At 44.9% G+C, this 22,222-nt stretch overlaps 1 protein-coding gene across 5 annotated transcripts in view; it reads left to right on the top strand.

Annotated features, from left to right (window-relative positions):
* The window catches only part of Iqgap2 (IQ motif containing GTPase activating protein 2), a 275,092-nt gene that overhangs the window by 159,710 nt on the left and 93,160 nt on the right, over positions 1-22,222 (top strand). For 2 of the 5 annotated variants that reach the window (NM_001427125.1, XM_063281081.1), the window contains 5 exons: positions 751-929; positions 3,151-3,238; positions 8,733-8,896; positions 13,002-13,162; positions 17,057-17,181. In NM_001427125.1, the coding sequence (NP_001414054.1) occupies positions 751-929; positions 3,151-3,238; positions 8,733-8,896; positions 13,002-13,162; positions 17,057-17,181 (717 nt within the window). Of the gene's footprint in view, positions 1-750; positions 930-3,150; positions 3,239-8,732; positions 8,897-13,001; positions 13,163-17,056; positions 17,182-21,154; positions 21,298-21,416; positions 21,436-22,222 lie in introns of those variants that run through there. The other 3 variants (XM_008760685.4, XM_039103457.2, XM_039103458.2) reach the window with 3 other exon arrangements.

Below are 22,222 nucleotides of genomic sequence, written 5' to 3'. Positions count from 1 at the left end.
ACTCTTTCAATGTTGCAAGCTACATTATAGATACGGTTTAGAACCCACTTTGTTCCGTTGGTCTATGTTGCTCTGTTCAGGAAGCAAGGGCTGACTCTGTGCCCTAGTGAATGGCCCAACACCCGGTCCATCTCAAGGCATGAACAAATATATAGGGGTTATTCACAGATGCTGGGACGAAGACTGAGGACAGGCAAGCTTGCAGGGACATCGGCAGGTGTTCCACGATTTGTCCGAGGTCTCTCCTTTGCTGTGCTGTGTGTACAGATGTGCATACACATACACATGAGTGTGTTGTATATATAAGCCAATTGTTCCTATGGAGCTGTCCACATTGTTACTGGAGATAAGGTCTTTCTTTTTTTTTTTTTTTTTTTTTTTTTTTTGGTTCTTTTTTTTCGGAGCTGGGGACCAAACCCAGGGCCTTGCGCTTCCTAGGCAAGCACTCTACCACTGAGCTAAATCCCCAACCCCAGAGATAAGGTCTTTCACTGGGACCTGAGGCTAGATAATTAGGCTAGGCTAGCTCAGCCAGCTAACTCTGGGGACTCACCTGTGTCTGCCTCCCCAGTGTTGGGATTGCAAGCACATGCCCCACACCCGGCTCCTTACATAATGAGAGCCTTTCCAACTGAGCTGTGTCCCCACACCTGTGCTCCCTTTTACCTCCTTGGAAGCTGAAGAATGAGTTCCTGGGCTGTCGATGCTGTCAAAGATGATTGAAGAGAAGTCTCTCTCTTTACCTTCTAGTGCATGCTGCAGTCATAGCCATTAATGAGGCTATCGAGAAGGGAGTGGCCAAGCAGACCATTATAACACTAAGAAACCCCAATGCGGTGTTAACTTGTGTGGATGACAGCCTCTCCCAGGAATACCAGAAAGAACTGTGGGAAGCCAAAAAGAAAAAAGAGGAAACCGCAAAACTGAAGGTACTTAGCTGGAGGCCGGGTGATCCCTGTCCGAATGATATGGCTATGAGATTCTAATGTGGAAAGCTGTTACTCACGTTGACCGTGGTGACTTATGAATCAACTGGCTGTGGCCTTTCTTGATTTGGGTGGAATCAAAGAGCTAGAAAACCTTAAATTAAGTAACATAAGAATAATATATCCTTTCATGATGGACACTGCAGGACTGAATATCATGTTATAAACTTAGAGACAGCAGCTGCAGGCCATCCTTCTTTGATATCATCTTCAGGCTCAGTGCCAACTATGAAAATTTTGTATCAGTGAGCAGACATCAATGGTTTAACAAGGAAATGCTCAGAAAAGAAGTTGTTTGATGCCTCTCCACATTTTCCCAACATTGAAGCCATCTTATCTGAAAGCGTCAGAGAAAGCCCACTGCTGATCCTAACTCTAAACCCACCTACTTCTTGGATCATCTTGGTTGCCAACTTCATCCACACTGAAACTTGTACTCCACACCAGCTCTTCTCTCATTGAGCTCTGAGCTCCATTACGTCTTTGATGACTTTTCCTTGCCTGGTAGCTTTTGGCCTGTCAGTGGCCCACCTACCCCGAGAGGCTCTGCTCCTGGCCTGGTAGAAGTCTTGGCTGTAACAATTCTCAGCATTGACCTCTTGGAGTCTCTTCTTTCTTCCTCTTTCTTTTGGAATTCTCCAAGTCTCACGTTGATCTTTTCTATTCTCCCTCCATCGAGCCACCCACTTGCTGAAGAAATGAGCTAATAGCTAGCTCTAAGCAAGCCCCTCCCATGTCATCCTGTCCACCCCTGCCGAATTTGCATTCTACATCCCTAAGACCTTAGACCAACCACAGCAGAAGGATCATAATTCCCACTGGCCCTCGTCACACTGTTCTGTGGTTGAGGGGAGTACCACCTTGTCTAGAACGTCCCCTGAATCCTGCTCCTAGCCGGATTCTGTGGCCTCCTCCTCCCATCTCGAATCCATTGTCTCTCAGTCTCACAGGCTGGCCTCCAGGGTTTCCACAGGACTCTCATAACTCCTTCTTCCACCTGTGTCTCTCTGGTTTCCTATCATCCTCCGAATGTGAGGTGGAAGAATTCGTGTTTAATTCAGATCTGATAGCACCTCACTAAAAACCTGTCCTGATTCTCTTCTTCCTCCTTAAATTAAGCACAGGGTCGGTGCATACCTTTAATTCCTGAACTTAGAAGACAGAGACAGGCTGATCTCTATGAAGTCAAAACCAGCCTGGTATAGAAATTGAGTTCCAGACCAGATAGGGCCACAGAGTGAGACCCTGTCTCAAATGAGATGAAACACAAGAAAATAAAACAAATGGAATTAAGTACAAGTGCTTAGCTTGGCCTCTGCAACACACCATCTTTTGTCTAACCATGACATGCACCTAAGCTCTGTGACCCACCTGCCAACAGCCCATTGCTTCTCTCTACTCTGCTCCTCCTCCCGATTTGCCTCAGTTGTCACCACGGTTTAAGTTTTTCTTTCCAAATGAGTCTGACTGTATTCCTCTAACTAGACTGTAATCTTGTCTGTGCATATTTGTTTTCTCCGGTTTTTAATTTTGTTAGACAAACTCAAATGAAATTCCCAGTATCTCTCTGTTTTGCCTCTGCAAACGTGGCCATATTGACTGATCCCCTTCTAATTGTTCCCCGTTAGAGACTTAGCTTTGTTCACACAGAGGCCCACCACGCTGTTGGTCCTTGTACTTCTTGCTGGTTGTTCCTCCCCACAGAGTCCTGCGCAGAGCAGGTATCCCACGGGTGCTCATGGCGATTACAAGTGAGAAGGAGCAAGCCCCCTGTCTTAGTTAGGGTTTTACTGCTGTGAACAGACACCATGACCAAGACAACTCTTATAAAAGACAGCATTTAATTGGGGCTGGCTTACAGGTCCAGTATCATCAACGTGGGAGGATGGCAGCATCCAGGCTGGCATGGTGCAGGAGATGCTTAGAGTTCAACATCTTCATCTGAAGGCTGCTAGGAGAATACTGATTTCCAGGCAGCAAGGGTGAGGGTCTTAAAGCCCACCCCACAGTGATACACCTACTCCAACAGGGCCACGCCTTCTGATAGTGCCACCCCCTGGACCAAGCATATACAAACTATCACACCCACTTTCTTCTTTTGAGTTTCCTACTTTGGAAACATCGAACTGAAGCTCAGGGGATCAGTGAAGATTTTGTTTTGCAGAACAGCTGTATTTCAGAGGAAGAGAGAGACGCATATGAGGAGCTGCTGACACAGGCAGAAATTCAGAGCAACATCCATGCGGTCAACAGTAAGTGATGGGAGTAAATGCTGGGAATGGATAGTTCTATATGGTACAAGCTTTCTTTGCCAGAATCCGCAAAACTCTGCATGCATAACTTGCAAAATTGCCTTATATAATGAGAAGTCTGTCAATGCTGCTTCTTGTCCTGATGCGATATCCCATGGTTTCCCAGTGAGTCTTCCTCACTGATACTGTTGCTGGTCCACACAACGACCTGTCAAAGTGTCTAGAAACTGCCTCATTCCTGCCCTCCTGTGGCCTGTGCCATTTTGGATCTGTGTCTTGTAGGGTTGACACTGTCATTTAGCAAAAGATTACAATGTAATGCAAGTGGCTCTTTGCTCTTGATCGTGCCCCACTGAAATTTTACGATACAATATTATTAGCAGTTCTGCTTTTTATTCCTCATAGGCTTTAGTTTATAGGGTTTTTTCTTTTTCTTTTTTCTTTTTCTTCTTTTTTATTTCTTTTATTTCTCTTTATTTTTTCCAGCTTCTATAGCTTTACTGTAACTGAATGAGACTACTGGGGGGAGGCAAAATTAAGTTACATGATAGCAAGTTTGGGTCTATGCTCCTGAGCCTGTGTGGCGGTTACATAGTTCAGTTCTTCTACACACTATTCAGTTGGGCAACGTGTGTTCTAGTTTCTTTTCTGTTCTGTGTCAAAACTCTTTGACCAAATTCAACCTACGGGAGGAAAGGATCCATTTGACTCATCATATAGGTCATGGTCCATCACCAAGGGGGGTGAGTGGAAGTGAGAATCTAGCGTGTCGGGGTTTTTAATCGCTGCAACAGAACACCATAACCAAACAGCAAGCCATGTAGGAAAGGGTTTATTTGACCTGTACTTCCATATTGCTGTTTATTGAAGGAAGTCAGGATCAAGACAGGAACTCAAGCAAAGCAGGAATCTGCAGGCAGGAGCTGATGCAGAGGCCGTGGAGTGGTGCTGTTCACTGTCTTGCTTCCCCTGGCTTGCTCAGCCGGCTTTTTCATGGAACCCAGGACCAGCAGCCTAGGGATGGCACCACCCACAGTGGGCTGGAACCTCCCCTCTAAAATCACTAATTAAGAAAAATGCCTAACAGCTGGAACCTATGGACATTTTCTCAATTGAGGATCCCTCTTTTCCGATAACTCCAGTTTGTGTATCGTAGCCAGCTCAAGCAGGAACTAGAAGCAGAGCCACGGGGGAGTTCTGTTTGCTGGCCCAATTGCAGGCTTGTACTTAGAAAGCTTAGCTTGCTTTCTGATACAGGACCACCTGCCCAAGGAAGGTCACCATCTAACGTGGGCTGGACCCTCCCACACCCATAATAATCAAGAGAGTCTCCGGAAGTCAGGTTCACAGTACAATCTGATCTGGGCATTCCTTCAAATGAGAGTTCCTTCTCAGGAGACTCTAGGCTGTTTCAACTTGATTGTTAAAGCTAACTGGACAGGCTATAAAAAATAGAAAACTTAGGTAGTTAAAAATGATCGGATGTGAATTTAGATCCATCGATCATTAGACTTTTCCTCCCTCCAGTCAAAGTCTAGTCTTTATCTGAACATCAGAAGAGGCAGTAAGCAATTCTGTTTGATATTTATTCTCACTGTATTAATATACGTAGCCCATATTTTCCCCAAACTGTTAATACACGGAAGACCACTGAACCCCTTTAATAGATCACACGAACTTCTACTGAGTTTAAAATTAGAGTGTCTGCCAAGCAGAGCAGTCTGAAAGTTGTCTCTTGCGTCACCTCCTAGATGGGTGGGGAACAGTCCTCACTGCTTTGAACACTCAAAGAAATACACACCTGCAGGCCTGGCTGAGAGGGCCGCTCCTAAGTTGTTAGAGGGTCTAGTCCTGTAGGGACTAATGATACCAAGGCAGATTAATTCATGTCAGTGTCTGGCAGAAAGAACATCCGAGCTTGAGAATTTAGCCCACACACAAAATGCATGAGAGCTTACTGCTGCGGTGTTTGCATCCATACCTTACACATTTAGGGTCCGGGCACCTGTTCTTTTGCTACCTGATGAGGATTCTGAAACTTGAATGCTTCAGGACATCACAATCACGAGCCTTCCTTTTTTTTTTTTTTTCCAAGTGAATTCTTTCTTTCTTAAAAAAAAAAAACAAAACTTATTTATTTATTCTATATAAGTACACTGCTGCTGTCTTCAGACACACCAGAAGAGGGCACCGGATCTCATTACAGATGGCTGTGAACCACCATGTGGTTGCTGGGACTTGAACTCAGGACCTCTGGAATAGCAGTCAGTACTCTTAACCGCTGAGCCATCTCTCCAGCCTGAATTCATTCATTCATTCTCTTCCTTCCTTCCTTCCTTCCTTCCTTCCTTCCTTCCTTCCTTTTTTTTTTAAATAAAGGACAACATTTCATTGGAGCTGGCTTACAGGCTCAGAGGTTCAGTCCAGTATCATCAAGGCAAGGAACATGGTAGCATCCAGGCAGGCATGGTGCAGGAGGAGCTGAGAGTTCTACATCTTCATCTAAAGGCTGCTAGCGTAGAATACTGACTTCCAGGCAGCTAGGATGAGGGTCTTTCTTACAGTCCACACCCACAGTGACACACCTACTCCAACAAGGCCACACCTTTTTTTTTTTAAAGGTTTGTTTTATGTAAGTACACTCTTCAGACACACCAGAAGAGGGCATTGGATTCTATTACAGATGGCTGTGAGCCACCATGTAGTTGCTGGGAATTGAACTCAGGACCTCTGGGAGAGCAGTCAGTGCTCTTACCCACTGAGTCATCTCTCCAGCCCAAGGCCACACCTTCTGATCGTGCCACTCCCTGGGCCACAAATATACAAACCATCACATAGACCATCCTCCTCACTGTGGTAGGATATCGATCACTGATCTGTTGATGGAAGCCAAGTGAATTCTAAGGATAAAAAGGAAACTGTGAACATGTGGGTTATGGTTCAGGAAGCTCAGCTTCAGGGCTTTCTCCCTGCTCCTTGTGAAGGTTGCAATTTTCATTCTCCTCCGCAGAAAGGAATTGCAGGAAGAAATTAATACTGCCAGTGAGACATCTGAGCTCCATAGGTTTCAAGAGGAAATGGTCCCGTAGACTTTGAAGTGTTTATAAGTAACTACTTGATACCCAATGACTTAACTTCCTGACCACAGATTTTACCAAATCGGCTATATTTTCATTTCCATTTTAAAATGTCAGGCCATGGGCGATTTGTACCATCAGCATAAGTTGAAATTGGTAAAGACGCGGTCTTGGTTGGTAGCTTGGGTCTTCTGGAATTTCCATCTCTTCTGGAAAAGTTATAGTCCAGTGGAACTGAAAGTTGTGTAAACAACGGTGTGACAGTGGGCTGTTCGTACTCTGCAAGTAAAGTGTAGGTACATCTACAAGCTAATCCCAACCTCTAGGGTTATTACGTTAATGCCAAAGCTTTTACAATCATAGTGGCCAGTTAATGGCCTTGGTAGGTGCTTTGGTGCATAGGTCAGTGTCCCCCTACTCAGAGACTTCAGTTGTGTTTGGACTGCAGTCATTTGCTTCTGGGTTCTTCACAAGCCTTCTATGTGGTATATAATATCAACATTGGGACTGGGAGTTTTGTTAAATGCAGAATGCAAAAAAAGACAATTTTGGTAGGTTTGAGAAAACAGGGAAAAAATAGGATTTTTTATGTAATTTAGATTTTATTTATGTATAAATGTTTTTGTTGAGTGTATGTGTGTGTCCCACATAGCTTATCTGGTGTTCACAGAGGTCAGAGGAAGTCAGTAATTCCCCGGGAACTGGGGAGTTGTTAGCCCCCACATGAATGCCGGAAACCAAACCCCCGCCCTGTGGAAGAACAGCAAAGCCTCCTAAGCCCTAAGCCATCTCTCCAGCCCCAAGGAAAAATAGTTCTAAGAGCACTTTAAGGACATGATTTTCTGGAATATATTTATGAAATTATTTACTACTCAGTCAGACAAGCCTGTATCTAAAAAGTTCTCAGAGGTGGAGAAAAATCCTGCCAGGGTAACCCCAGGTAATCCCACATATAGCTGGAAGGCCTCAGAATACTAACAAAACAGGATATAGCACAGTTACAAGCCTGCCTTTCTGGAATTCTTTCTTTTCCAAGTGAATTCTAAGAATAAAAACAATGTTTGGGCTGTATGGATCCTTTATGCTAATTGTAGTGTAAATTTTGGAGGAGGAGTGACGTGAAGGGGGTTCCATTAGTCATGTTGCTTGCTATCAAGTGATATCTCTCAGTAGAAATTTCCAGGAAAGCTCCTTGGGAGATAAATTGTCTTCCTGTGGGAAAAGGTCCGTCTGGCCATGCCATTAGGAAGATAGACTAGCACGTGTTTGTTATCGCAGGTCCCAGATGCCTTCCTGAGAAGGCAACTCTTGTAGGCTCTCTCGGGTTTTCTCTTGACCGGGGACAGCTCACTTTCTATTCCCCTTGCTGGGTCAGCAGTTCAGCCTCTGTGTTCTGAAAACTCTCCTGAGGCCACCATTCCAAGCACCCTTCTCCTGCTTGCCTGGATGTTATCACTGATGGAGGGATTAGGCACTTAGGGTTGGTTGTTTCAGACAGTAGAGCAGCAGGACATCAAACTCTGCTGTGGGCTTACGATGTTTGGATCCACTGGGAGGCTATAGCCTCAGGCCAAGGCTTGCTCCTGGTCTTCACATACCTCAATGATTTCTTGTACTGCGGGGCATAACGAAGACTAGCACAGAGTAAGCATACAAAGCACTGTGTTCCAGCTTTACCTACTGCCACTGAGATTCCCAAGACGGGGAATCCTCAGGACACAAGTACTTTGGTAGCATCATGGGTATGGCGAGAAAAGAGCCATTCCTGAAAGAAAAGTTTTGGGAGTGAAGTGGGGCAAAGAGATGACCTAGTGGGTAAAGTACTTGCCATGGACGTGTGAAGACTTGAGTTCAAATCCCCAGAGCTCATGTGTAAGAGTTGGATGAGATGACATGCATCTACAACCCAACAGTTCCTAAGGGGAGGTAAGAGACAGAAAGACAGGCAAAGCCCCAGAAGCCTCTGGGCCAGCGGGGAGTGAGTGACAGTTAGTGACTGAAGGGCCCTGCCTCAAATATTGTAGAAAGTGAAAAGTGACATCTGAGGTTTTCTTCTGAGTTTCACATTGTGCCCACACACCGGCACACATGCATTTAACACGTGTATCACACCAAACACACACACACACACACACACACACACACACACACACAGCTTTTGCAGGGATGCCACACTAGCAGGAATGATCCAGAACTCAAGGTCTATTGGTGCTGTGGCTCTCCTCGGAGCTAGCCTCAGGCATTTGGGTGACTTGAATCACTGACTGACTTCCAAAGCTTTGCCTACCGCCAACCCCAGCTCTTCAGAATTTGTGGAAATTGACTGCCTTACATCAGGACCTTGGGAAGACGGGCTGGCTGGGCAGGTCAGCAGAGGAAAGCGTACGTTCTCACTTAGTATGCCCCACACCCTCCAGGGATGGCTGCCGTGGACCACATCAATGCTGTCCTTCGGGAAGGTGACCCTGAGAACACACTGCTTGCACTGAAGAAACCGGAAGCCCAGCTGCCAGCTGTCTATCCCTTTGCTGCTGCTATGTATCAAAATGAACTCTTCAACCTCCAGAAACAGAACACATCGGTGAGGCAGAGCTATGTGTACCCTCATACCAAGTCCCAGCAAGAAGGGAGGCTGCTGAGAGGAGGAGGAGTCAGGGTCAGGGGTACAGCATCTCCAGCTGGTGCACAAACCCAGCCTAAGTGGCCCTTGGTGTCAGTCCGAGGGTTCAGTTTCCCTTTAACTCTTGCCTTTGGTACAAGAGGAAAACGCTGATGGCATTCTTAGGAAACCCAGGACTGGTGTGTGCAGACACACACGAGGAAAGGCCATTGCTATTTTCTCTGTGTATGTGTTTGGGCTGAGAAGGCTGAGAACTCATGCTGGTCTTGCAGGGACCCAAGGTCTCTTCTGAGCACCCATATCAGACAGGTCATAACCGCCTGGATTCTAGCTTCAGAGACACCTGATGCCTCAGGCCTCCAAGGGATGGACGCTTGCAGACATACTCACATACAGGCCCACACAGAGACGCATAATTAAAAAATAGTGTGGAATAATTTTGACTGTAATGAAATGTGCTTTAAATCAGCATTTCTAGAAATCTGCAGCTAGGAACATTAGCACCATGGCTTTGATTTGTAAATTCATGATCCTTGGTATGTTGAAAGTATGAAACAGTCGTTTTCATGTAAGTTATATAACAGTGTTTTACTCAAAGTCTATGAGCAGTGGGGAGAGGCAAAAGGAAGTGCACTGGAACCAAGGTCAAGAATTTCATAGAGAGAAGAGCTAGTGTTGCAGATAGGAGGAGGGGTCATTGCATATGGAGTCCTTTGAAGTATTTATCAGATGATCAGAAAGCGTTGATTTACAGCACATATCTCGCAGAATAATTTCCTGTAGGTTAGATGACTGCCTGGCTTGTATGAAGCCGTGTTTAGCCCAGCATCACCTTCTGCAAAAAATGAAAAAAAAATTAAATTAAAAGTTAAATATAAAGGTAATTTTTTTAAAATTCAAAGTTCTAGACTGGAGAGATGGCTCAGCAGTTAAGAACACAGGCTACTCTTCCAGAGAACCCAAGTTCAATTCTCAGCACCTAAATGGTGGCTCACAGCCATCTGTGACTCCAGTCTAGGGCATCAGACGGCCTCTCTGGCACAAAGCATACATGTGGTGCACAAACATACATGCAAGCCGGACACACATACACATAAAATAAATAAGTAAATGTTCTAAGACAGGATCTCCCTGTGTCTCCTTAGCTGACCCTGAAAATAACTATGTAGACCAAGTGTTCTGGAACTCACAGAAATCCTCCTGCCTCTGCTCCCCAGGGTGCTGGATAAAGGAGTGTCCCACTGGGCCTAGCTTTATTAAATAAGTTTTTATAAATTAAAGTTTTAATGAAATATAGACAAATATCAACTGGATCTTAAAAATCAGAACTAGAACGAGGTGTGGCTGTGTACACCTGTAGTCCCATCACTTGGGAGAGGGAAGCAGGCGGATCTCTATGAGTTGGAAGCCAGCCTGGTCTACAGAGAGAGTTCTAAGACAGCCAGAGCTACACAAAGAAACCCTGTCTTGAAAGACCACATAAACATACAGTCAAAATCAGGGCCATCTACCAAAGAAAGGAGACCAAGAACAGTAGGAGTAACCAGCTTACAAAACCATGAATGGAGAGGTCACAAAATAAAACATGTGTGTAAATGAAAATGTGTGTGTGTGTGTGTGTGTGTGTGTGTGTGTGTGTGTGTGTGTGTGTGTGTGTGTAAAATTAGACGGGTGGTTACTCAGATATTTGCCTGGGTGTGGGTATAACTATGGAGCAGCTGGCACTTTGGGGAGAAGCTGGTACATGAAATTGTGCAGCCTTGGTAGAGACCAGTGTATTACAAAGACTCATGATTCTGTTGCATTCTGGGTTGTTTTTTTTTGTTTGTTTTTTTGTTTTTTGTTTTTCTTCCGGAGCTGGGGACCGAACCCAGGGCCTTGCGCTGATTCTGTTGCATTCTGAAAACCGAGCCTGAAGCCCAGGAATCAGGGAGCTGGGCCCAGAGATGTTTCACAATGTATCTATAAGACTGAGAAAAAAGACTCTAACTCCATGTTGATTGGTACTAATAGAAGATTACTTCATTTGTGCTGTTTTTCCTGTGCTTGGAATATTGAGCAACCAGTAAAAAAGGATGCTAGGAAAATAATGAGGCCCTATGAAATCACTTGATAAGTACAGGGCAGTTACCACCCAGCCTGAAGACCTAAGCTTGATCTCTGGGTCCCACCCACACAGTAGGAAAAAAACTCCTACTCCTGGCATCTACACACACACACACACACACACACACACACACACACACACACACACACACACAGAGGAATAAGTAAGTCAATGTAAATAAATTATTTTAATGAATAATGATCTTCACAAAAGGTCCCCATTAAGTGGAACAAAAACCAGAAGCTGAGATGTATTGGGTTATGTTGAATATTATATAATTTTTTTTCTTTTTTTTTCCGGAGCTGGGGACAGAACCCAGGGCCTTGTGCTTGCTAGGCAAGCGCTCTACCACTGAGCTAAATCCCCAACCCCTATATAATTTTTTAATAGTCAGTTAAAGTGAGAAACACCTGTAAATCTTAGTGGATTAGAAACAAGCAATTATAGCCTAAAGGTTTGGATTATAGAATTTAAAAAATGTTTGTGTGTGGGTATCTGTATGTGTCTGTATGTTTGCCTGTGTATCTGTGTGTTGGAATGCCCATGGAGGTCTAAGGTGTTAGCCTGGAGCTGGAGTCGCAGTTAGAAGTTTCCTAGCAGCTTGAAGAATTGAGCTCAGGTCCTTTGGAAGAGCAGAAAGAATTCTCAGCTGCTGAGCCACCTCTCCAGTCCCTGGATTAGAGGATTCGTTGGTTTATTCTTAACTTATCAAGACACACATTTTCTACATAGAAATGAGTATTTTGTAGTAAAAGAAAAAGATTAAAAAAAAAAAAAACCATTGTTCTTAGGACCTTTTTCTCCTCTCTCACTTCTCCCAGATTTGAAGCTCAGACATTTACGTCACACACAGTCTAGTCAGAGCCTTGGGTGCAGCAGCAGAGTCCTCCATTGCTGCTTTCTTGTCCTGTGTCATAACCCACTGGACAGGTGTGAATAGTGCCTTGGAAGAGGTAGAGGAAGTGTTAAGCACTGGCTGCAACCTTGTAGTTAGTCTTACCCTGTCATCATCAGGAGGCAAATTTATAGTCAACGTGTGCCATTTAGATAAAATGCCCCTTCGGTGGCTACAGTTCCCTGCTTGCTGTCAACAAAATGGTGCCTTATCATGCTGAAATCAGTTTAAGATTTTCTGTGGCCATCCAGAAAGCTGTAATGCGTATGTTAATGTGAAAATACTTTGCATACATAATATTCTAAATACAGAGTTGTACAGCCAATTTTTTTTAAGTAACTTTTAAAGTTGCCCCCCTTCAGTGTAACAAAAGAACTATCCCTTTTGAAACTGGTTAAAATGATATAAAATGACCAGATAGAAGAAGGTACTGAGAGAAAAAGATGCTCTGAGAGCTAACACATTTATGAATAACCCAAATAGATTCATGAATATGTAAATTTGGAGGTTCATCCTTGCTTTACCTCCCCCCACAAAAGAAAAAGAGAGAGAGCTTTACTGTAAGTTACATCAAATATCTAAATCTTATACCACATTTTAAGGTTTCTACCCAATTTATAAAATCAAAATTAGCTTTTGGGGGTTAGAATCAACTTCCTCGGCTTACAGATCACTTGTTTTTCTTGGTTTCGAACATTGAAACTCTTCTTTCCTGGGCCCAGTTTCCAGTCATTAACTGTACTGAGATCTTAACTGGACCAGCAGCCAGCTTCATCTAACCAGTGACTTAATTACCAGGTTAGATGGAGCCTGGTAGGCAGCCAGCACCACTGAGAGGAGAGCTCAGCCATGGGATACTTGTGACATTATAACTGTAGGTTATACATAACATAGCTCCCAAAACAGTAATCACAGGGGACCTAGGAGCCATTTACCCGGCTTTCCAGAAAGCCAGTGAAGAGCAGGTGGGCATGTTCATGTCAAATGCATCCCGTGTCCAGAGAGCACATAATGTGCAGTGCATGTGATTCCCAGAGCTCACTTCGCCCTGTGTTTGCCAACAGAACTACTTGGCCCACGAGGAGCTCCTGATTGCCGTGGAAATGTTGTCCGCTGTTGCTCTACTAAACCAGGCCTTGGAGAGCAATGACCTCGTGGCTGTACAGAACCAACTCAGAAGCCCCACCATAGGCTTCAACAATCTGGATGAGGCACACGTGGACCGGTAAGGAGCACTTCCCAACTGCTCTTTCAGGATAAAAAAAGTGCTTGGCAGACCTCCCCCCCCACCCCCCATTAATGACTTAGCGGAAAAGTCCACATACCCTGCTTGCATTTCCTCAAGAGCTGGTCCACTCTGCCATAGAGGCCTTCTTTATCATCCTTCCTTAGGGACAAAATTATCATCTTGTATTAACAACTGACTTTCTCCTAAGCTAATACCTAGAAGAACTATTGAAAATAAACCTTCCTGAATAGGAGGAAGGATTGTAGCCCTGAAGGGAATAGGAACTCCACAGGAAGACCAACAGTCAACTAACCTGGATCCTTGGGGCTCTCAGAGTCTGAGCCACCATCCAAAGAACATACACGGGCTGGACCTAGACCTCCCTGCACATATGTAGCAGATGTGCAGCTTGGTCTCCATGTGGGTCCTGAACAACTGTAGTGGGCGCTATCCCAAAAGCTGCTGCCTGTCCCTGTGATATGTTCTTCTAGCTGGGCTGCCTTGTGTAGCCTCAGTGCAATAGGAAGTGCCCTAGCCTTGCAAAGACTTAAAGTGCCAGGGATGGCAGTTGGGTGGGGGCTGGGCACAGGGGGATGGGGGTGGGGGGGTTGATAACCGGGACAGCTTCCACCCACTCAGGGGAGAAGGGGTAGGGGAGGGAGGAAGAATTGTGGGAGGGGATGACTAGGAGGGAGAAGTGAGTGGGATGTAAAGTGATTAAGTAAAAAAAATTAAATTTACAGAAAAAAGAAAGGAAATACACCTCCCTTCCGGCTTCTTTAGGAGCGTCAGGAATATGTACAATGTCATTCTATTGACAAGGAGAGTCATTCAATTGACAAGGAAACATCTAAGGTTAAGGACCCTAAGTGCAGCCCCACACTCCCTCCTCTGATTGTTGGACCAAAAGAGCCTTGTAAGCACTGTGGGTCACACCTCTGTGTGAGAGCTTTCTTTTTGGTTTGGGTTCCTAGATAACCCCTTTTGCTAGTCACATGGATGGACCACTGCAATGGATCTAGAGAGAGGAATGGAATTAAAAGACAAATGAGAGATTTGTCTTTTCTTTTTGCGTCTGGGTCCTGAACGCAGGAACTTAGCGCGCGCGCGCACACACACACACACACACACACACACACACACACACGCACGCACGCACGCACGCACGCACGCACGCACGCACGCACACACACACACAGCACTCAGCCTTGGAATTAGAGATCGGATAGGACGAAGGAGTGACCCCTGAATTGTTGTGACCACCAGGGGGCGATGTCTACCCAGATCTTGACAAAAATTTAGCCTATTCTATTTAGTCTATTTAGTCTTTTCAGGCTCCAGCAACCTAATGGATAACTAGAGCTGCGTCAGACACAATGGAGAAGGACACTGAGAGTTCCTAGATTCGGAGGAAATGCTGTCGGGTCACTTGAGCACCTACAAAATGGCGAAAAAGAACTGTAGGGCAGTGGAGTTGCCTTTTTTAGTCCTGAAGAAGTTCCTCCTCCTGTTCTCCTTGAGCAAAACCTCCTGCTCTCAACACAGCCCCCAGCATGCTTTTCCTACTCAGTGACTCCCCCTATACTCCTATCAACCTCGTCAGACTCTGCTCCAAGCTTAGAGATCTGTCTGATCTCAAGTTTTCTTCTTCCCTTGGCCGGAACCCTCAGGCTGTGAGAGACCTAATTATGTCCATGTCCACTGTGCCCAGCTGATCTCTGTATCCAGTACTCAGCAAACGACTCCCTTTCCAGGGACCATCCTCACGGCTGTGGTGTCTCTCCCTTTATGCAGTAGTGAAGCTCCCACCTCTTTCCTCTCCTTCCCTGGTTGCCAGTCACATTACTCTAACCAAACTCTGAGCCCTCCTGATGCCAAAGTCTGAGGTACATCTGCTTGCTCCTCGGAGAAGGTTTAAATCTAACAGTGACTCTTGGCAAAGCAATTGTCAAACATACCAGGCCACCTGCCCTCTGACAGCAGGTCCCTCCCTCCACTCCAGTCATTTAGTCTATGGTCAACATTGCCCCCCCGCCTCGCTACAAATACCACTTAAGGGAATGGACTCACTCCATTTGAGAGCCCCATTGCCTGCATGATAATAATAACTTAAAAAGAACAGAGGTAAGGCTGATATAGTGGCACATATCTGTGATTCCAACATTGAGGGCACAGAGGCAGGAAGATGAGTTCAGGATCCTCCTTGACTATAGAGCAAGTTTGAAGCCAGCCTGGGCTACTGGGATTCTGTTTCAACATGTACACACACACACACACACACACACACACACACACACACACAATAATATAGATATATATCAACAACAGCAGAAAAGAACAAGCTTATTTTAGTGCATAGTTGAGCCTCCAGTCCATGACTGCATGGCATCGTGGTCTTGGACTTCTAAGAGCCCTGTATGTGTCAACCAGGCTGGCACTGACAACACTGAACCTGTTTGCCTCTCTGTCTCTATGAATGCTCTCCACATCAGGAACTCGGTGCCTTCACCTAGCACAGTCTGAGCACCTTGCCTACTGAAGAGGATGCTTTTAATTTATTCTTCTTACTCCAGCCAGGTTGCCTCTTCCTGGGAGCTAATGATTAGAGAACACAGACCTGGGGGAGCCAAACTTATTCTCCTTGGCCTCCTCTACCCAAATCTTTTTTCCTCTTCATCTGTAAAGACAAAAATAAGCAAAGTAAAACAGAGAAGCCTCTCTGCACGTCACATCCACAGAACTGCTCTGAGGACTCGGTAGTTAGGCCAGTGCTTGTCTGGGGAAGGTACTCTGCCCCTTTGTCCCTCCCACTTCCCCTTTGACCCCTGCCAACCAGTTCTCTGATGTTACCTCTACTTTCCCAAGTTCTTTTTAATGCTCTCCTTTTAGACCGTTTTGGAGGTCAGAAGATTGTTGTCTTGGTTTCTTAGAGTTTCCTCACAAGCACTAAAAATTCTCTTCACACGGCTTCATTCTTGGACTCCGTTTCGACAGTACAGCTGGAGAGATGCTAACTTAAAGACTGAGTGCTGTTCCCACAGAGGACCCAGTTCAGTTCTCACCACCCACATTAGGATGGTCACAACTGCCTATCTCTGATTCCAGGGCAATCCATTGGCTGTGGCCTCCTTGGACACTGGCACATATCCACACAGAGACCCGTGCATACACATAATTTTAAAATAAAAAGCATTTGAAAAAAAGAAAAAATATGCTATCTAAGCCAGTCTAACATGTGCAGACAAAGCTGCACAAGACAATTTGACCTGCTTGCCCACTCTTTGTCTAACCTCAGGATATTGTTCTTGAACACTGGGGGTAGCAACCTGTGTCCCAAGTCAGACTTGACAACCTGTACTCAATAAGTCAATTAAAAGATCCAAGTTAAAATCAGAGAACAGAAAAGACTTAGTCACTGTGGCTACAAAGAGATCCAGAAAAATCCCCACATTCATCTCAGGGGTCTTGAAGTGAGATCAAAGTTTAAATAGAGAGCCAAGTATAGGCATGTGTAAGCAGTTTCAGAAGATATGTAGTCCCACCCACCAGTGACCCATCGCTGTCTGGCTTGAGTCTCATCCTGTAAGGTGGTCTGACAAGTCATTAGAACTTAATACAGTCTCTTTCCAGAGGCTAAGTTCCCGTTCTGGCTGGGATACTTTCCTTCTCCCAGAATGAGTTCTCTTTTCTTTGGGTTTCATCATTTAAACATTCTAATGGATCAAGAGACACGAAGTGTCTCTTTAGAGAAAGTGTCTCTCTAGAAAGATCTTTACTTCTGCCCGGCTGGTTGCCACATCTCTACTTGGCCCGTGGGTAAAACTTCAGAAGCAGGAATTGACAGAGGAGTAGGAGAAGTTTGACCTGAGGCTTTACTGTTTTCTCTTCCAGTTATGCAGACGCACTACTCTCTGTTAAACAGGAAGCATTATCCCAGGGGCAAGATACCTTAAGCTGGAATGAAATTCAGAATTGTATTGATATGATTAATAACCAGATTCAAGAAGAAAATGAGCGTAAGTATGAAACCTCTTCCTTCTGTAACGAGCTCAGAGAATAACATGTATGTGTATTCTGTAGATGAGAGTTGTAAGAGTTTGCTCATGGAAGCATTCAATTAACTCAATTATTATAAAAATATTATGCAAAGCACATACCAAAATACATGAAAAGATACAAAAGTAAATTAAGCGGGTTCCTACTTTTTTTGAACCTAAAAAGCACCTCTGTGGTTATATTTTAATGCCTTCATCTTCGTATTTTTGCCTTTCATTTGCACATTTTTCTGAACTTTGACATCCTTTCCAATCCTAGGAATGGATATTTGGAATCTATTCTGACCTTTCGGTCAAATATGATGATTTGTTGTTTCTAAGGCGATGAACAGGCACGGAATGAAAAAGTTCCATGAGCTTGTAGCCTGACGTCACCTTGCTTCCTTCTCCATTTGTGGCTTACACAAACAATAAAAGAACAGAAAGCAGGGTGACTCCGGCACTCCTACAGCACAAAAGAACAAGTTTAGACCTTGGGTTGTCACTTTGATCATAAAAGCAAGCCAAGCTTGTTGATTTATTAGCAGCAATGACTTAGAACCAATCAAATCACTGGCCTCCCTTCTAGTACAGGCTTCCTTCCCTCCTTCCTTCTTCCCTGTCCCCCTCCTTTACCCTTTTCCTTCCTTCATTTCTTTTTTTCTTTTATTTTTTAAAAAATTTATTTATATAAGTATACCGTAGGTGTCTTCAGACACACCGGAAAAGGGCATCAGATCCCATTACAGATGGTTGTGAGCCACCATGTGGTTGCTGGGATTTGAACTCAGGACCTCTGGAAGAGCAGTCAGTGCTCTTAACCGCTGAGCCACCTCTCCAGCTGAGACATCCCTTACCCCTGAGGGACCGGTCACAGGACAGTATAGTATAGAATAGAGTTTATTCAGGGCATGGGGAGGGGAGTTAAGAGGGTCGTAGGGCAGAGAAAGGCAGAGAGAGAAGGGAGGAAGGGAGAGTAGAGAAGTAGTAGAGGCCAGCCATGAGCACATGGAGAGAGAGGGGGGAATGGAATAGAGAGAGAAGAGACAAAGGAGGAAGAGGGCGAGAGAGAACAAGAGAGCTAGAGAGTAAGGAAGTGGCAAACAGCCCCTTTTATAGTGTCAGGCACACCTGGCTGTTGCCAGGTAACCGTGGGGTGGAGCTTAGAATGCTAACATGAACCAGGCATTTTTCTCACTAGTCTTAAACTCTTTTGTTCTGGTGAGCTCTGCTAGGGTGTCAGATCTGGTTCCCTAATGCTGTGTCTGACTCGAAATAGTGGAGTCCTTCGCTCTTCTTCCAGTCAGCTAACCTTGGCTGTTTCCTGGGAGTGCTTTGCCAAGTTTGCATTTAGGCATTTCAAGGTTTTTACCCCCTTGGACTCCGTCCCACTGAAAATGTGCACTGCCTTTGTGGTGTGCAGTGGGTATGAATTTACTGAACATTGTCATGATTCAGTTCTTTCGTTGTCCTGTGTACATCTAACCATCTTTTGGGACAGCCTGGCTGGCTGTCGCCGTCTCTGTATTCCTGTCCTTGAGGCATGTAAAAATCTTTGCAATTAGATATCTTGAGTAGCTCATCTAATGTGTTTGGCGTGGGAGCCTGGAGCTCTTGCCAGATGCTACTCCAGAGGGAAGCAGTGATTTGAGCAGATTTCAGCATCCTGGGGGTGCAGGTGGTGGAAGTCACCTCTGTGTGTGTGCATGGACATCTGAGGTTATATGTTTCCCCACAGAAAGTGGTCCCTGACCTGGCCTGTTGCCCTAATTTTGAACTCCCACATCTACACTCTGAGCTTCCTGCCACTCTGGATTGGAGCCTCCTGCCCTCCCTATACACACACCCCATCCCCCCTGGGTAGGATTTCTTTTGGTAGGCAAAACAAATTTTCGGGTCCCATCTGCGTTTTCTAACTTCTCTGGGTCTGTTTTGGGGATATCTGCACATGGTGCCTAACCAGATGTAGGTTTGTTCTCTTTGCTTAGGTTCCAAGGTTTTCCTTACCTGTCACACTGAGGGGGAGGAGCGCCCCTTCTCAGCTTCTGCTTTGTGGGAAGAGAACTAATCAAGCCTTTGAATGCCTTAAAGAGACAGTAGAGATGATTTGTAACTTAAGTCTCTTGACTGTTACAGCCATTCTTACAATCCATCCACATCTCATCGTGGAAGTCGCGCGCTCATCCTCGGGGAGGTTATTTCAAATATTGTCCCTGTTGTTATTAAATATCAAATATTGGCTGCACCTGTGGGGAAAGAGCACACCAAACCAACACCAACACGGTTCCCTGTGGTGGGATTTTAATGGGGAAACAAGACAAGGGGAAGGGGCGAGAGAAAGAAGAGAAAAGCTGGCAAGGGTGGAGGGAGTCTGCCTTTTTTTTTTTTTTTTTAAGATTTATCTATTTTATGAATATGAGTACACTGTTGCTGTCTTCAGACACCAGAAGAGGGCATCAGATCCCATTACAGATGGTTGTGAGCCACCATGTGGTTGCTGGGATTTGAACTCAGGACCTCTGGAAGAGCAGTCAGTTCTCTCAACCACTGAGCCACCGGGGAGTCTGCCTTTTATTTGGAATGTGATGTAAAGATTCCCAGGTAGAGGTGCAAATTGAGCCAAAAGGGTTTCTAGGACTGTATGGCTGTTGCTGTGGCAACAGTGACCAAAGGCAATTCCTGATACCAATAGTCCCCTTTCTAACACTTGGGAAATTTACTATGCAGTATTTAATTTACACGTGTTTTGGTCTGGTTTTTCTTTTTCCTGTTTGCAAAATGAGGTATTTAAAAAGATTTTAATTTTAAAAATCAGCATGTAAAGGAACTGCCCTCCTTTTTTTTTTTTTTTTTTCTTTCCCCCGAGCTGGGGACCGAACCCAGGGCCTTGCGGTTGCTAGGCAAGCGCTCTACCTCTGAGCCAAATCCCCAACCCCAGGAACTGCCCTCCGAATGGCTTTATTCCAGCATCCCTATTGCTCCCCCTCCTCCCTCCTCCATGCCCCACCCTTTTGCATTCCTCTAACCCCAGCCCCCTTCCCACCTCATGCTCTAGTACCTTCCCGTCTTCAACACATGCTTTTGTTTAGAATTCCTGAAGTATTGTGTGTAATATCATAGGTTGAAGGGATAGCTTAAACAGCTAAACTTTGATTAAGCTTTGGGTTACATACCAAGAAAGGTGTTTTTATGTACTAAGATTTCATATAACATTGTCATTGATAGATCTTATTGATCTCCTTACACACACACACACACACACACACACACACACACACACACACATACACACACGGCTAGTTCCTCTCCTACCCCCCACGCTCCTGCTGTTTCCATGACGTGAGTATTCTCTTAACCTTCACACCTGTTCTCTCCTCTCACCGTTCCTCTTGTTCCTTTTAATGCCTTATGATGATCAAACAAGAGACATACAATACAGTAATTAAACCAGCTGACAGAGCTGAGAATTTTCATGGCAATTATGTAAGAGCAGGGTCCTGGCCATCTGGTCAGAGGTCCACTCCTGGGTCTGACTTGTGCAGCTAAAAGGCATCTTAAATGGAAGGTAGATTGGATAACAGGCTGCTAAATGTGTTTCCAGACTTTGGTGTTCTGTTGACATCTTCCTGGAAGCCCCATGTTTCTCAACGAAATTATAGAATAGTATTTTACCGGCAAGAAAGTTTTCATGTTTGAGATGGTTGCTTTTAAAATTTGGCAAAGTGCCATTCATTATAGGTTACTTCACACTCTCCAAGAATGCCTGCCATCACGGGACTGGAGCGTCACGGCACCATGTTTGGATTAAAGGAGGCCCAGCTATCTTTATTCAAATAAAACTTACCTCGTACGTGTATAAACAGAGTGAGGCAGGTGTGGCCAAGGGGCTTCTGGGTAGGCTCCTCCACTTCGATGACATCATTTACTATGACCTCAGCAGGCTGTGTTGTTAGATAAACGCTCAAGAACTTAAGCAGGTGGTTTCCATCCAGTCAGCCGGAATGCAAGCTTTGCCAGGTGACCGGCCCTTAGGATATGTGGACATCTACTTCTCACACTTGGTTCTGCTAAGATCATGTTTGCATGGGGTGTTTGAAGGTATTCAGAACAGCCTGACCACAGGGGTGTCCAGTGAACTGACGTCTCCTGAGCGCTCCAGTTTATAAGTAGGAGAGGATGAGAACAGTGGAAATCTCCATGGCTCACCTCATATTTGAAACTCATTTAATTTGAATGGTAAAGAAATAAGAGTTGGTTTTGTGAACTTTAAAAACATTTAAGTATTGTAACCTGCAAGAGTTTTTGATAACTCTTTTCCCTCAGGGTTAAATCTTTTCATTCCTAGAGCAGTGGTGTTTGTAAGTGTCAGGGTAGAAATCTTGGCTAGCGTCTGGACAAACCACACCAGGCCAGCATGGTTCCGTGTGGAAAGGTTGAATGAGAGGATGAGACCAGGGAGAGGGACGAGAGAGAAATAGAGTAGAAGAGGGGAGAAGTAAAGACTGGCCATGAGTATGTAGAGAGAATGGGGGAGGGAAATGGGGAGGGGAGTGGGGAGAGAAGGGACAAAAGGGAAGAGGGGAAGAGCAAGAGACAAGAGAGCAGAAAGCAAGAGTGAGGAGGGGACAAGCAGCCCCTTTTATAGTATCAGGCACACCTGGCTGTTGCCAGGTAACATGGGGGTGGAGCTTAGACAGAATGCTAATGGTAAGGTCAACTATTAGAAAAATGTTAGCTTCATTTGAATGCCAAAGTTTTTAAAACTTGAGGTGTTAGGGGTTTTATGGCTGATTATATTTGTCAAGTGTCTTGGGATCATTTTTCATAAAAAATAATACACACAATGAGAACATTTGACCTTTAGAGTGTGTTTCCTAACTTCCTGCTCCTTGGCTTTTAGCTTCTTCCAGGTCGTGTTCACTGACCCAGGAGGAGGAAGTCACCCCATACCCTGTTAGTGCACATGTACGAGTACATGTATGTGTATCTCTTACATGAGTACCTGTGTGTGCACATGTTCTCC

This window comes from Rattus norvegicus, chromosome 2, assembly GCF_036323735.1.
Source record: "Rattus norvegicus strain BN/NHsdMcwi chromosome 2, GRCr8, whole genome shotgun sequence".
Lineage (NCBI taxonomy): Eukaryota > Metazoa > Chordata > Mammalia > Rodentia > Muridae > Rattus > Rattus norvegicus.
The sequence above is the reverse complement of the archived record's forward strand: the minus strand, read 5'-3'. Positions and strand labels throughout refer to the sequence as shown.